The sequence below is a fragment of the Dipodomys spectabilis genome, unplaced genomic scaffold (genome assembly GCF_019054845.1).
Source record: "Dipodomys spectabilis isolate Male_0828 unplaced genomic scaffold, ASM1905484v1 ptg000001l, whole genome shotgun sequence".
Classification (NCBI taxonomy): Eukaryota; Metazoa; Chordata; class Mammalia; order Rodentia; family Heteromyidae; genus Dipodomys; species Dipodomys spectabilis.
Window position 1 is genome coordinate 20,000,275 of NW_024870678.1, and position 17,208 is coordinate 20,017,482.

Consider the following 17,208-nt stretch of genomic DNA (forward strand, 5'->3'; position numbering starts at 1 on the left):
TACTTTGTCATAATTTTAGCAGTTTAAATAAGCTTATTATTTTAACACCTATTCATCATAATTTAAGAGTTTTATTTCCTTGAGAAATCTAATAAATGAGGTATCTTTTTTTTCCTTCTCCCAGGAGCAGTGACCTAACATGACGACAATTTTTATTCCTTTGCGTACAGCCTAAAAATTAGATCTAATTGAAAACAATATCAATAAATGGCATTGCATCATGAAGAACTCTATGCTAGGTTTTATTCAAAAGCCCAGAATTCATTGCTCTTTTAGATGCCTGCAGAGAAAACTGCTTTATTCAGTAACAACAAAAAAAAAAACAAAAGAAAAAAAACTAATGTTAAACGCATTTATTTAAGGTTAAAAAAAGTTTACCTTAGAACTAACAATTGACTAGATCTCCAAATCATAATTTATTGCATTGCTATATGTAATTTCTTAAGTCACAGCAGAACAGTTGTGCCTAGCCCTTCAACTTATTTCATATACAATCCACAGTGTCTGTCATTTTTTTTTCTCTAAGTATTGAGAATTTAACTCGGTGTATCAAATGTTCCAAGCATATGCTCTGTCACTGAGCTGGGCTCCCATCCATTTTTTTGTGCTAGTTTTTCTATTTTCTTTTCTCTCTCTCTCTCTCTCTCTCTCTCTCTCTCTGTGTGTGTGTGTGTGTGTGTGTGTGTGTGTGTTGCCCAGCATCTTCGATTTAAAAGAAGTCTTATAGACTCTTTTGCTGGGGTTGACCAAGAACCTTAATCCTCTCAATTTCAGCCTTCTACACGATTTAGTGGGAAAAAATAAAGTCAGTGACTTCTGTTATTCTGGTTCTTCTCTTTGTTTTTTCTCTTATTCTTGATGTGTTCAAACATAGAGCCCCATTACTAAAAAAGCTTTATAGGGGCTGGGGAGGTGGCTCAGTGGCAAAGCGCTTGCCTAGCAAGTGCAACGTCCTGGGTTCGATCCCCAGTACCAAAAAAGAAAAAAGACAAAAAAAAAAAAAAGCTTTATAGGACAATTCCATGGAAAAGAAAAAAGAAAAAGAACTGAACTATGAATGTCTAAGGCTATGGCCAAGCTGAGTGTGCTCTCCATGTCGGTAGGTGAATGTCCACTCTCAAGTCATGATTTCTACTCCATGGAATCTGTTTTTCTTAGCAAACTTGGTTCACACTGAATTTGCCTTTCCAGGCCTTAAGTCTCCTGCTGCCTTACAGCTGTTTGAAAAACAAGTCTCTCATAGACACCAGTTTCTTGAAAGCAAGGAAATTGTCTTATTAACATTGGGATTGTTTGCTTGCACTTAATTTGGTAAGTTAGTACATCAAGAAAATTCTACAACATTTGTTCATATAATAATCACCCAGAATTCATTAACATTTTGCCATGCTTGCCTTACTATTTGTTGTATTTCTCAGTCCAGCACATTTCAGTGTTCCCACAGGTATTCAAATGGGAAACTGCTCTTGCATCAAAGCGTGTGTCAAGAATAAACTCATTCATTGCCTGATCTGCTTTTCTTCCTAAATGTATTGGCTATCTCCATTAAATTAAGTCAAAAATAACTTACAGGTCTTCAGCCTGTAGTGACATTTTTTAATGAATTCATTTGCCAGAGAACATAAGGGTATGATTAATGCATTCCATATTTCCTGAGTCAGATAAAAACAAACTCCATATATACTTCACAGGTCACAATCTGCATATGCACTAAAATAAAAAATCAGTTTTAGAAATGTTGGTAATCTGTTTTCTTAAACAGATGAAAAGAAGCTCTAAAGATCTGGTCAGTCAAGTTATGATCATTTAAAAAATGATTATAAAACTCTTTATCTTCTCTTTTTAGACTTATTTTTGTTACTATCAGTCTTAATTTCTAACATCAAATATGTTTAGAAGTCTCTACACTCCCTGCACAACAACCCTCAGAGAATTCTTTCCTTATTTCCAAGACTACTTTTCCAGCTGAGGCCGACTTTACTCCCACCATACATAAAACTAAATTCCCGGTTCTAATGATATAAAATCTCTGTAAAACATCACACCATTCCTCTAACCAAACTCAATAGTTTTACTTCACCCTTGACCAAGAAAAACTATTTGTTGGCCTACTTTCCATGTTCTCTGTAAGCCTAATCCAAAGCCATCAAATACTACCAGAAATACCTTTTTGCAGTGTCTTTGGTATGGTACTCTGGCATTCTAAATCCCAAGTCTAAAAGAATGAGTTTGTACTCAGCAAAAAATCCTACAACTAGATGAACTCAGTGGGGAATTCTATCACATCTTTAAAAGAACAACTAAATATAGTGCCCCTCAAACTATTCCATAAAATAGAAAGAGGATCCAGGCATCAGTGACTCATACCTGTAATCCTAGCTACTCAGGAGGCTGAGATCTAAGGATCTCATTTCAAAGCCAAGCAGGGCAAGAAAGTCTGTGAAATTCTTATCTCCAATTAACTACCAAAAAAGCCAGAAGTAAATCTGGGTTCAAGTGGTAGAATACTAGCCTTGAGCTAAGAAGCTCAGAGACAGCACTCAGGCCCTGACTTCAAACCCCAGGCCCAGGCCCCATACACACACACACACACACACACACACACACACAAAATGAAAAATAGGAAGAGAAATACTACTTACCTATGAGGCCTTATATCTAAGCTAAATAAGAACATAACAAAACAAAGACTCCAATTTTCCTGATGTACATACATGCAAAAATTCTCACTGAAGATACTCACAAGACACTATGCTGGAAATGAACCTTACAACTTCAGAAGGGGGGAGTAGTGGGAGAGGGTTGGTTAGGAAAGAGTGGAAGGGGAGGGATAGTGGGAGAAAAATGGAGTAGATAACAATGTTCGACATGAAATATACTCATTACCTTACTTATGTAACTGTAACCTCTCAGTACAGCACCTTTACAACAAAATTAACTTTAAAAAAAGAAAAAAATCCTCACTAAAATACTTTCAAATAAATTCAACAATATATTTTAAAAAATCATGAGCTATGTTCAACTTTGTTTCATTCCAGGGATGCAAGGAGGAGTCAACATAGGCACATTAATAAATGAAATACAGCACACAAATAGAATTAAAGATAAAACACCGCCTATTATCTTAATAGACATACAAATGTCCTTGGGAAAAATTCAATCTCCTTTTATAATAAATGATCTAAAGAAACTAGGAGCAGAAAGAATGTACTTCAACAAAATGAAGGTTACTCACGGGAACATATAGTTAACATCATACTAATGGAAAAAATGTGGAATTATTTCCTCTAAAATGAGGAACAAGACAAAAGTGTCCATTCATCTCACTTATTTAATATAGTGCTTGAAATCCTAGCCAAAGCATTAAAGCAAGACAAAGAAATAATAAGCTACAAATAGGAAAGAAAGAAGTCAACTACTCTTACTTGCAGATGATATGATCCTATATGTAAAAGACCCTAAAGACTCCACCAAAAATATTGTATATGATAAAAAATTTTCTGCAAAGTAACAAGATACAAAAAAATGATAGCATGTCTATATATCAACTGTAAACAAGCTGACAAATCAGGAAAAAGTCCTATTCACAGTAGCTTCAGAGGAAAAAAAAAGATCTAGGAATACACCGAACTAAGGAAGTATAAGGTATCTACACTAAAACCTGAAAAAAATTGAAGAAAGAAATTGAGCAAGACATCAGAAGATAGAAAAACCTTCTTTGTTCATGGATCAGCAGAATTAGTGTTATGAAAATGGCTAAACTACTGAAAGCATTCAGTGCAATTCTCATCAAAATCCCACAGTCATTCCTCATAGATATAGAAAAATCAACCTCTGAGAAAAAGTGAGTTAAAACAATCATAAGTATTAGGGTATTCACCTATCAGAGGCAATAAATTTAATGAACAAAATACCCAGTACTTAAAATGCAATGAGAAAATATTCACAGAATGCTAGTATATACATTTAGAAAGTAAACACATTACAATTTCTAATGTACATGTTGACTCAATGCATTCAATGCGTTTAGCAATCTGTCCTAGAGAAATATTACACAAGAACATTCATTGAAATACCATTTATAATAGCAAAAAACTTAAATCATTTTCCACATGCATCAATGATAGATGGCTGTAGAAATGATAATTTGCATACAATAAACAATAAAAATATGAATATAATCAGTTATTAGATTTTAACTTATACAAATAAGGGTAGTCATTTGATAAAGGTGGTAAGATAAGGGTAATAATTTCACAAATCAAATTTCTCTCTAAACACTGTTGAAAATGAACTTCCTGTGGACAGGAAGGAAAAACAGAGAGAGAAAGAGAAAGGGAAAGGGTGACATTGTCCAAAAAGAAATGTACTCTTTGGGCTGGGAAGGTGGCTCAGTGGTAGAGCACTTGCCTTGTATGCATGAGGCCCTGGGTTCGATTCCCCAGCACCACATAAGCAAAAAAAAAAAAAAAAAAGCCGGAAGTGGTGCTGTGGCTCAAGTGGTAGAGCGTTAACCTTGAGCTGAAGAGCTGAGGGACAGTGCCTAGGCCCCACAACTGGACCCCCCGCCAAAAAAAAGAAATGTACTCTTTATCTGATTTATATAACTCTAAACCCTCTGTAATCACTCTTTTATAATAACAATAAAATGCATGAAGAAAAAGAAATTTCAAATTAATATATTAATCCCAAATTTGTCTTTTCAAGAAGGGATATTAACACGACTAACACCCAGATTTTATTGTAAACATGTTCTTGGGCAAAAAGTTATAGGATGCAAATAAATGTGTTAACATGGCTTACTTAAGTAACATGGAATCGTGAGAAAATAGAACATCAATAATTTTCCTTTCTAATGTTTTACTTTGGAAATGAAATAAGTGCACACAATATTTTCATGCTAGAAAAATTAAGTGTTCTCCTCTTGTGAGAGACAAAGTTCAGAACAAATTCTTTAATCTTCAAAATGATAAGGAATAAAAATGTAATAATTGTGATCCCTCAAGATGTTTAAAGGCTAGTCAGGGACTACATAATATCACTTATGAACTTTATATGACTCATGCCATATGATTATCAATTCATATGATTATTAATTTAAGTTGTTGAAAAAAGTTACCTGATAAGATAAATCTTGGAATAAGTATGGTTTAAACTAATATGACCAAACAAACAGTCTGTTGGAAATTTTTAATTGTCATATGAGCGGAAAATGTTTTTCAGGATACTGATGTTTCCTGTTTATCGTCTTAAAAGAGAACATAGTTCTCTGATCTTGTAAATTTAATTTGATTGTAAATCTTATAAAACCTTACAATGAGAGCCTGCCTTAGATGACAAAGTTGCCTTTGGCAATCTCATTCCAAAAATAGCACAACTTTATCTTAAAAGAGAACATAGAAATAAAAATTAAAGATAGTGAAAGTAATAAATTCCAAGACAGAACTGATAAGTCATATAAAATTCAATTATACCTAAGTAAACATATCTCAATTTTCTTCTGCTTTTTAAATGTGTTGAAAATGTCAATGAAATCAACATGACTTTCCAACTAAATTATTAGATAATTATATCCAAGTAATTTAGTTTTTTCAGAAGCTCTGAAAATTACTTAATTATAGATTATTAAACTATTACAGTATAAAAGGGTATAAATCTTAGATTTATTTCTCAACTTGAAATTGTTTCATATTTCATATGTTGAAAGAGAGATAGATAAAAAATAGCAAGTTGTGGCCAAAATTTAAATTCCAGCTTCAATTAACACTGGAAAAAAAAAGAATTTTGCTCATTCATTTTTAGCAACCAGGAAATAAAATATTGACAAGAACAAGCAGGTGTTTTAGATTGCTAGGAGAAGTAAGGTTACAGGAAAACGACAGTATTACGTTTATCATACCCCAGCTGCTTTCTATATAGTTTCAAATAATATTCCCAGTAATAATGTGAACAGATCGTATCTCTCTAGGCAAGAGAAAATTATGATTCAGCCAACTTCTGTACATTCCTTAAGATCTCTAAGTTGTGGTTGGTAGAGCCAGTATTCGGAACCAGATCTATGTGGCCTAAAAGACCTATCCTTTCCCATCTAAGCTCATGTAATTTAAATAAACTGTTCAAGTTCATGCTACTCCTAACTTCTATGGGTGTAACACCCATAGAATTCAGTCACTAGGCTCTGACCAGGCTAGGGTTCCTATTCTACCCTATCATCCTCTGCCTCTGTGGCATTGGCACCTCAGTTTTACTGCACCTCAGTTTACTCATCTGAAAATGGCACAGCTAGGAAGTATAGTATCTAGTATCTATGCAAAATCAATATTTGTTTGCTAAAATTAAACATTTAAAAACACTTTCAGAGCCAGGTGCTGGTGGCTCACGCCTGTAATCCTAGCTACTCAGGAGACTGAGATCTGAGGATCACGGTTCAAAGCCAGCCTGGGCAGAAAAGTCCATGAGACTCTTATCTCCAATAAACCACTAGAAAATCGGAAGTGGTAGAGCAGTAGAGTGGTAGAACATTGAGCTGAAGAGCTCAGGGACAGCACCTAGGCCCAGAGTTCAAGCCCCATGGCCGACAAACACACACACACACACACACACACACACACACACACACACTTTCAGTGCACTTTTAAAATGTGAATGATTTCCACCTTAATATTCAAAATCATTAACAGAAGTGATTCTAGAAAGCTTACCAAAAACTTTAGTAAATCGGAGAAAGAAATGCACACTTTTTGGAAGATTCAAGTATTTGTTGGAAAATAAGTACATTACTCAAGATCTTTTTAAGCCTATATTTCAATAAAGGGAAGTGCTACATGATTCAAAGTTCTTCTCGCCAAGGGTCTATATACATACATTTTAACTACTCAAAAGTAGGACTGACATTGACACATGTGTGTGTGTTTGTGTGTGTGTGTGTGTGTGCACGCACATTTACATGCATGCATGTAAGAGGTAGCCTGGGTTCCTGTTTTGGAAAGTCTGATACAGTGTACCGGAGTTTAACACAAAGCAAATCGTGTTAACGCCACACAGAGGTATCATTCAAGATAAAGACCACAGACTGTGGGCTACAGATTCTCTACATATACTGGGGCCTCCATGTGGGTAAAGCGATCTCTGATCAAACACAGGCAGTTCCCTGACAATAAGTAACTGTCTAATTTGACATACTAGAACCCTGGATTTAAGGCTGAGCCAGCAGCTGCTCATTAGCTACAGTCCAAGCAGATGCTCGCGGTAGCATCCACGATCCTTCACCACATGTGGAATCAAATGGCGCTTCCTCCCAGAATGCTAATGAACACTTCAGAAAGCTAAAGATGGAACAAGGCTCCTGGTTTTCAGTCAGGTTGCTGAGACTGAAGTATTAAAAGTACTGTGGGTGTTCATTATTAAAATGCACTGTCTTCCTCAAGGAAAAGGGACACCAACTAGAGAACTGTCAGCCACGGGAAAAAATCACTTGGCCTCTCTGAGCTTTAGTTTCCCCATATGTAAAATGATGATGGTAATACTGTATTTTTCATAGTTTATTATTTTAGTGAGGATTAAATGTTAGTTAATCAAATGTTGATTAAATGTTAGACAGACTTTGCCTCCTGGCCATCCTTACAATGTTGGCATTTCCTCTTAACCTAAAGTCTAACTACTTTGCAATTCCTTCCCCCAGTCATCTTGAGTTTGGCACGAATGTTGTGAGGCTTCTATCTTATTGGTATATGTATCTTTTCTCCTCATCTACTCTGTGTAAAGGTGAAAGTGAGTATTCTGTATTCTCTTTCCGACAAAAGACATAGCGCTGCATGCTGCCTGAAACAACAATCACCAGTCATTAATTCTTCATGAGTTAGAGATGTACAGTGGAAAGATGTTTCTAGCTAATTAGAACATGTAGTGGGCATATGAGTACACTTCTAGATCACACCATAAATCAAAGTGCCTCCTCTACACTTATAGGACTTCCTCCTGCAAACCTCAGAGCTGAGATGCTGGAGGTGGCAAGTACACAACTACTAGCAGTTATTTACACAGTTTTGCCTTTGCTTTATATTAAAATTCTGGGCACAGAAATTCAGTGGGATTGTAGTGATGAGTAGATTTCTCAGTGTTGATAATGGAATTCATTTTTAAATCAAAGGTGACCCAAAGTACACAGTTTCTAAAATTATTTCACTATATTAGAGACACTAATGTGTAGATTTAATTTCAAGACATGAGAATGTAAATCATTTTGCCTTCATAGAAGGAAGTATCTTTGATATGAATCACACTAAATTTTATAATGGAAGGCAGCTGTGACTTCAGGAAACAGCTGGTATTTTTGCCTACTTCCTTAAAAGAAAATGCAATGCACCCAAGAATAAGCAAAGCTGAAGCCACAAATGCTTAATCCTTCTTCGTGTGCAGACAAAACTAATCCAGTGCATTTTGACAGTAGATAGCAGCATGCACTTAATCTTTCCAATGTGGGCTGACTAAAATCATTTGTGATTCTAAAAACATGGCAAAAATAGTAACTAATATGAATACTATAACTTGCTGGGAACAATATAACAATACTTAGCAAATGTTGTCACCTCAGAAATTTTAATGAATATACAACAGCATCATGAAATTCTAGACTCCATCCCTAAAGCTGACTCATGAGATGCTAATATACATCCTAGAGAATCAAGGAGAGTAAAATTACTCAAAGGAAGCAAGACTCAACCACAATACCTTTGATATGTTAGTGTGATATTTTTTTCTAGAGTAGTTATGTTGTCAAACTGAATTTTTGATGTAGAAATGCCTTTATAGTAAATAGATCCAGAGAACCTTGATAGTTTAATGATGTAGTGTTTTATGATTTGTGTTGTTAGGAACAACTACCCTCTAATTTGAGCTTCTCAAGCTTGAATTTCAAATACCTTATTTTGATAAAAGTGAGTTTCTACTGTATAAGTAACTATTTTTCTATTAATTATTAAAAGCTCATTCATAAGAGCTACAAAAACTCATTGCATCAATAGGGTAATCATTTTCAAACTGAATAGAAACTGATAATGCCTGATAATGCTCTATGAAAAGACACAAAATCTGAAGGTCTGGGAATGTGGCTTAGTGGTAGGGTGCTTGCCTAGCATGCATGAAGCCCTGAGTTCAATTCCCCAATACCACATACACATAAAAGGCCGGAAATGGCTCTGTGGCTCAAGTGGCAGAATGCTAACCTTGAGCAAAAGAAGACCAGGGACAGTGTCCAGGCACTACGCTCAGGACTGGCAAAAAAAAAAAAAAAAAAAAGGTATCTGAATTATTTTTAAGTCAACTTATAGCTTATTTTTAAAATAAATTTACAAACATGTAAATGTTTGTATTTTTATAAATTTACAGCTTTATCAGTTCCAATATTTAGTCACCTTACTTTTTTGAGGGATTCCATTTCTCTTAAAACAATCTCTGAGTTATATAAATCTGTATTCTTTAAGAAGTGCTGTTAACATAAATTTAATATGCTGAGAGACACCATATATAATAACATTGATTTTCAGCTGACCAGTGGTTAAGGTAGGATTAGAACCCAGGACACCAGTCTGGTTGTAAGGCAAATCTGAGATGCCAGCACTTCTAGTTTTTGCTACAACTATGTGTCTCTTCTTGTTTTAGGGTATTGTAGGCATTCTGCCATAAACTTAAATGCCAAATGAAGATGTTAGTATTTCCTCTCAGGAGTAGCTTTTTATAGAATGTGATTTTGAAGGGGAGTAAAATAATCCATTGCTATTATTTTCATTTCCAATAGGATTTGATCTCAGCTTAGCCAGAAGTCTGCTGGCTTTTTTCCCAAGGATCTTTATGTTACACAATGTGTCCAATAAGATTAACAGGCTCATTACCTTTCTTCCATTGAAATTATCGCTAATTCCTTTCTCACTAACACCATCTCAGAGATTTAACGTTCTGTCCCTGTTTGCAGCCATATGCACCATCTTTAGTCTAATCATCTTAATTCTAATCTTAATTGAAATGATTCCCTAAATCACAAAGGAAACTTTTATGTGTCAACCACTGTTAGAAAGTTTTCAACCCCTAGGGATGAAAACATCCGGCTTCTTTATACTTAGTTGAAATCCTAAGTCTGTCAATTCTCAGACTGTTGAAACTGGCGTGTCTAGTGGTGTCTACTCAGCTAGCCCAGGAAATATGCCCAAGACCTTATAAGTGTCAAAAAAAGAGGCAAACACAATATGGAATTCTGCACTTCAAAATTTATTTGGAGAGTGAAGCTCATGTTACCAAAAGAAACAAGAAAAAACTACATAGGAAAATTTGGAAGGTTATGATTATGTCTGGCCACCTCAGTTGGGGTCACGGAATCATGGGTGCTTACATGTGCCCAAACTCATCAAATTTGTACATATTAAATACACATAGTTCTTTATATACCAATTATGCTTCCATAAAGCTGTCAAAAATTAAGTAGTATGAGCTCTGAGAAATTGACTGAAAAGACACTCAGAGCTGGGTACAGGATTTCCCACACAAATTGTTGCTTACTGTAGCACACAAATATTAAGAAAGTATCACGAGGCTCGAGCTAGTAAAACTGCAAAGAAAAGTCACTAGTTTTGCTAGGGAGATATGTGTTAAAGTCATGGCTCTGCTTCATACAATTTGCACAATGTTGAACAAGTTTCTTAAGTTTCCTTGGCTTAAGCGTGCTCATCTGGGAATTCGACTTATCTTGTAAGAGACTAAAAATCTAGTAGATGATGTACTTAAAGTAGCAAATATAAAAAGATTCAGATAAATATTTTACATAAAGGTTTCCCTGTGAGTAAGTAAAACTAGTCAATATCTTACTGGTATGCCATGACATATCAATCCTATTGTCCCATTACTATCTAGAATTCAACACAAATATCTTGGCAATGATTCAATAAAACTGCTGCTAATTAGTCATTACTATTTTTATGGCCAATAAATTCCATTAACTAGGCTCATGCTTCCCAATTTTTGTTATCCAACCTTTTAGCTTCCTTGGAAAAGAAATTAATAAGTTTGCGGGTTGAATTGGGTGATAGAAGAAAAACTAAGGAAAATAAATATCTTTTTACTTCCGTTGAAAATGGCATTATTTAAGGTCAGAGAATGGAAGGTTAATGGGTGACCTAAGAATGTGAGTGAATATTTCCCAGAGGAAATAATCGCCAGTTGTTTTTTATCCTTCCTTAGACAAGAACAGGAGGAAATTAGCTTAAATTTCATTTGGTTTAGAGTAATGGAAGCAAGCTATGAAATCTAATTCTCAAGGAATCTTTTCTTCAAAATAAAATGGAGACTTACTGCCTTCCAAGGTTTCAGTACAATCTTGACTCTAAGTATGAGAAAATAGTAAAGTTTTAGTCATTCATCTCTATAATCCCTTTCAAGGGAAGAAAACAAGCAATTACCGGACTATTATGCAACAGGTGTTTTCACTTGTATTCATTTAACCTTTCCTGAAAATTATTTTTCCTACTTTGCAAGTGAAGATGAGTTTAGTTTGCCCAAAGGCATTGAGCTAATGAAAAGCAGAATCTAAAGACATTGAGAACTGTACTGAGCAATTTTGGTCAAATCTTTCTGCTTAGAACCCTTCTATCCTAATGTTTAAATGACATTATCTTCAATATTTAACAAGTTAAAAAAAACAAAGTAAATGGATTAATACGGCTATCACTTATTGAGCTAATATATACAAAATATATAAGCATTCTACAGTGTCTAATTTAATGATAGATTATATTTGAGACAAGTGTTTTATCAGCCCTTTTTGTAAAAGGAAACCTAAAACTCAAAGTTAAACTGCTTGCTTGGAATTAACAGTCAGAGGGATTGTGGAGCCAAGATTCAAACCATGTGGTCTGACCCTAGCTTAGGCCAGGGCATAGCAAGTAGATAATAGGAACATTGTAAACACTTGTGGTTTCATAGTTTGATTTAATGAGAATTTCTTATAGTTTCATTATCATTATGTACCTAAAATCAGTTGCTACAGAAATATAATAGTCATTAAATAATGTCAGTAACAAATTTGGCTAAGTGCCTGGCTTTTTTAAGATTAAAAAAAAAAAAAATGAGTGGTTTCTAGCTCCAAAATAAAGTCTCAGGGCCTGTTTTGTTTTTTTTCCAAGTCAAGCACTTTTGTTAATAGGCCAAGTAACCACAGATTCTCCTGGGTTTGTGGTATAGTTTGTCATGCTCTAGAAAAGGTTGAGATGCATCAAAAATATATGCTAAGAAGCCCGTCCGTGCCTGAAGGGCTAATGAAGAGGACCTTTTAACTTCAAGGGAGGCATTTTCCCCTGTGCTGCCAAGGGGCTGTGAGAAGCAAGTGTTTATGGAACTCAGAGCAGAGAGCACCCAATGCCAGCACTGACTTCAGTTTTTGTTTCATCAAGTCATAGATATTTAGAAGCAGAAAGAACCAATTGAGATCATCTGGTCCAATCCCTTTATCTGACAGGGAAGGAATTTGAGGAGCAGGCTAGGTTAAGTACTTTCTCTAGGGTCAAAGAGCTAATTAGTGACAGAGTTAGCAATAAATCATTTCCATGAATAGACATGCTTTCAAAGTGAATTCAATTACCTTGTACTCAATGTGACTATTAAGAACACCCAGGTAGCTAGACATACTCTGATGTTTCCATAAGGCAGATGTAACTCAAGAGGGGCTACAATGAGCTTCTAAATATTGAACTGTGTAAATCAAACACCTTTAAAATATGCCATTTCTATTCAAATCATTATCATTTGATCTGGTATTTCAACTAACTTTTGGGTCTTAATATATAGTTTTGACCCAGTAAATGCTCAAGTATTTCAATCTTTTGTTTAATATATAAAAGATATATTAAAATTCAGAGACATTTCAGATAAACTGGGCATAAAGGATAAAATTATTTCACATTTGTAAACTGTAGCACAAAATCCCAAAAGACATATTCTTTTGATTTTTAATGCATAATTTTTCCCTAGAATCTATATCAAGGGTCATCCCTGTTTCTATTTGATTTTTTTTAAAGCTACAGGGTATAATGGTAATCCATTAGTATTAACAACTTAATAGCCAAATAGAAGGTCTCAAAGTGTTTAGAGGAAGTAAAAGTATTTTCATATGTGGAATATCATGAATGTTAATTTGTCTCAACTTGCTGAATGGATCTATCTCAGTGTCAAAGATTTGCCTTCAGGGAACATGGTTAAATTAGTAAAGGATGAAAGGGAAACATCAGTGAGCAAAAATAAAAATAAAGTTCAGGGTTAAAATAGATTTGGAGAAAACAACCAATTACTGAGTCTACAGTCAATAACAAACACCTGCTAGTCTCCCCAGGCTAAAACCAGGAAAGACCTGAGCCCGTGAAAATAGACATGAAGACCATGCAAATACAGCCTGATAACAGAACAAGAAGCTATTTCCACAAAGGGAAAAAGAGCCCAGATCAAGTAAAACATGTGGAATATCAATGCAGGGAGGTTGAGGGTCAGAGAAGAGATTCACTCACAGAAGAACTAATTCTGATAATTATAAAATCATATAGTTTGACACACAATGCTCCAATGACCACATTACAAACATTAAACCTGAATAGAAATAGAAACCCTCTTTCACACTTCACATTTCTGAAATCTGTGCATGAAGTTCTCTCTTCAGCAGGGCCCTTTTATTTTAATAGGGACAACACAATAAGGAAAATGGATAGGGTATCCATTATATAGTATATAATGTCAAACATTCAAGCTCTGTGCCTGCCATAAGACATCATTTTTCTAAAAATTTTGTTATGGCTATACAGTATTCAGGCTTCAAGAACATTCCACAGCTATTTGATGTTAATCACTGTTGGATTTTCTTGTCCTAGGAAACATTCTCCAAAGTAAATCACTCAGATTTATGAATGCTACTAACAGAAGAACATAGCAGTGTGTCTAATTTCATGGGAAGATGTTTTGTTCAGTTGCAAGTAATAAAACATAGCATTTTTCTTCCTGGGCTTGTTAAGAATGCTAGTGTTGTGTCCTGTTTTGTTTTGCTTTAACCTCAACTTCACAATCTCCAAAGCAGAAAAATTTTCAAGGTAACCTTCCTAAATGGAATGATTGATAATCTAGGTGTTTATTTAAAATCCATTTATTAGAAAGGTCTTATATAGAATCCCCGGGGAACCCAGAATCCCAATAAGATGATCAACAAATTAGCAAAAGTACACTGGAAAGGTTCTATTAATTTTATTTTATTTAATATACACTATGTGCCAGGCACAGTTCTAAATACTTTATTGATATTAAACACATTTCATCCACTTAGTACTTAATAATAGCCCTGTTAGGTATAAACTTTCATTACCCCAGTTCTAGAGGAAGTAAACAAAACACAGAAAGGTAAATAATTTATCACTAGTAGAAGTAATTCTATTTTAGAACTTGGATATGATAAAAATTTCTAGTATGATGCTTTATTCTCTTCTGGGCCTCCACCATGAAAGATAGTTTTGGTTGATCATTGGTGGCTTACACTTGTAACCCTAGCTACTTGGGAAGCTGAGATTTGAAGATGGTGGTTCAAAGCCAACCTAGGAAGAAAAGTATATGAGACTCTTATCTCCAATTAACCAGCTAAAAGCTGGAAATGCAAGTGTGGTTCAAATGATAGAATGACTTCCTTGAGTGAAAAAGCAAAGCAAAAATATTAGGTCCCGTATTCAAGCCCGCGTACTGGGGAAAAGAAAAAGAACGAGAAAATGTTCATATTTCCTACCTTTGATCGGGGAGTAAGCAAGACAAGAACAGTACCCAAAGAGAGACCAAAAAGTACGGGATGGGACAGAAACTCAAACCCACAAGTTCTCTAGATTCCATAATCTAAACACATGATCCTTTCTCACATTTACTCTGCATCATTATACAGACTGAGGCTAGTAGAAAGGTAGAGCTGTCTGGCTTCTTCTGAATGCTTTCAATTTTTTGTATACTTTATGTAATTCTATATTCTTTCTTGTGGCTTGATGATATTTTACAATTACTGGATGTTTTGAGACTGTAGAGCATAATCTTCAGCATCTATAGACTGAGTCTAGTACAAAAGATGTACATTTTTCATAATTCTTGTTCATTCATTCATTCATCACAAACCTTTGGAGGACCGACCTCACTTTGCCACAGACAAAATAGGTGTATTTATTACACAATTCTGTACTTTTAGAAATTCTTTTAAAAAAATCAGTCATTTCCTTTTTGCTTTTATTCAAAGAAACACCACAACAATAATTTCTTGTCACACTATCATAGATTTTTATTGTAGCAGGTATTCACAAAAAAAATGTTTTGGCAAGTGTCACTTTCCTGAATTTATCAATAGGTAAATGTACTCTTTTAAATAATAAGACTTTTTAAAGGGTGTGTGTGTCCATCAAGCCAGTTATTTCTTCTCCAAATACTCCGTGTGTGTGTGTGTGTGTGTGTGTGTGTGTGTGTGTGTGTGTGTGTGTGTGTGTGTGCATGCGCACGTCACTCCCAAGGTTTGAATTCAGGGTGTGGGTGCTGTCGCTGAGTTCTTGTGCTCAAGGCTACCACTCTACCACTTGAAGCCATAGCTCCACTTCTGGTTTTTGAGTGGTTAACTGGAGATAGAGTCCCAAGGGGACTCTTTTTCTTCCTGTGCTGGCTTCCAACAGCGATCCTCATATCTCAGCCTCCTGAGGCACTAGGATTACAGGCATGAACCACTGGCCCCATCTAAATATCTTTTTTGTAATTAAAACTTGTTTCTATATTATTTTCATCATTTTCATTTAAAAGACAGACATTTCTTTTTCCACTTGAAAAGTTTGGCCAAATGAGTCGCCTACCTTTATTACATGATGCTTTTCCTGGAACACAGGAATCTTAAACATTTGGCACCAATACGTTGTACCTTTGTTTGGGATTGGGACCTGTCTTAATAAAAAGGGGAGAAAGACACACAGTCACATTCTGTTGGCATGGTATTAAATACAATTTACATAGGCAAAAATGGTACACTTTCTGTAAAACCATCCACACAGTCATGACACCTAAAATAACTTACGTCCTGATTTACAAGGTCAAAGTATGGCAAGACTGTAGGCAACATGCTGGCTTTCTCTGGATTCAACAAACGTAGACTCTTGGTGCCTCTATTGGAGTCGTGGTACTTGGGACCAGCTTCTCCTACATCTTCCTGATGGTAGGCCCAGATCACTCGCACTGTGCTATCCTGATGAGCAGACATGGATATGTTAGATCTCAGACAAGTACTTTCTTTACCTTTGAGTTGAGTCTAATGAAATCTATTTAAAGCAGGATTTAAAAATGGAGGAAAGAAACTGATGACATTAGAAGTTCTCAACATGGGCTCTGATTTCACAAAGTGGACTTCAGTTGTTAAGGTTTCAATCATACGAGTTACTGTTTTTAGAAAGACCTCTTGACAGGCAAGATGTGTGACCCAAAATAGGCCAAAGAAAAACTGACTCTGAAATTTTGCTTTCATAAACATGACGGTAGTAAATCTGTCACCCTCAAAATCCTAAAGTAGCAGTGAACAGTTACCAAGTAAATATTACTGTGAATCAGCAGCAACTTTGGGAAATTGAAAGTTGTTAGAATGTGATGAGACCTTTTAGGCAAAATAAGCAAGCAAAATTAAAATTAAAATTATCATAAGATTCTTCATAATAGGCTTATTTTCCCAGGCAATAGGCTAGTCGTGTGTATGCATTTACAAATATGGAAGGAATTGTAGATTCCAGGTCTATTACACTAGAGTCAACCTCAAATCCCTTTATGAATCCTGGGAATTTCCAAGGGACTGGGGTACTCCAACTGAAGGAAGCACTGTCAATTGAAACTGGTTTCCTCTGAGCCACTAAGAGAGATTGCCCAGAGGGTTGTGTGGTGAGAAAGGTTTGCTAGAGTATCGAGAAATTGTTGGTCCTCCCACAGACTAAGGTGCTTTTGCCAGGTGCTGGTAATAAGAACTCTGAAAATAAACAACAAAGGAAAAGCTCCTGATTTTAAATGTTCTCTTTGCTATATTCTTTCTTAATAAGTCAGATGACTATAATTATTATTCCAATTAAAACATAATTGCCCTGTATGTTACCTAAAACCTGATCTATGTGCTGGCATGTGTTTTTATTCCTCTTTTAC

General features: G+C 35.2%; 1 protein-coding gene across 1 annotated transcript in view; it reads right to left on the reverse strand.

The window, feature by feature from the left end:
• Moxd1 (monooxygenase DBH like 1) overlaps nucleotides 1-17,208 on the reverse strand; it is a 58,052-nt gene that overhangs the window by 18,196 nt on the left and 22,648 nt on the right. The window contains exons 3-4 of the mRNA XM_042690327.1: nucleotides 16,106-16,273; nucleotides 15,888-15,971 (exon numbers count right to left, since the gene is read on the reverse strand). Coding sequence (XP_042546261.1) covers nucleotides 15,888-15,971; nucleotides 16,106-16,273 — 252 coding nt within the window. The remainder of the gene's footprint in view (nucleotides 1-15,887; nucleotides 15,972-16,105; nucleotides 16,274-17,208) is intronic.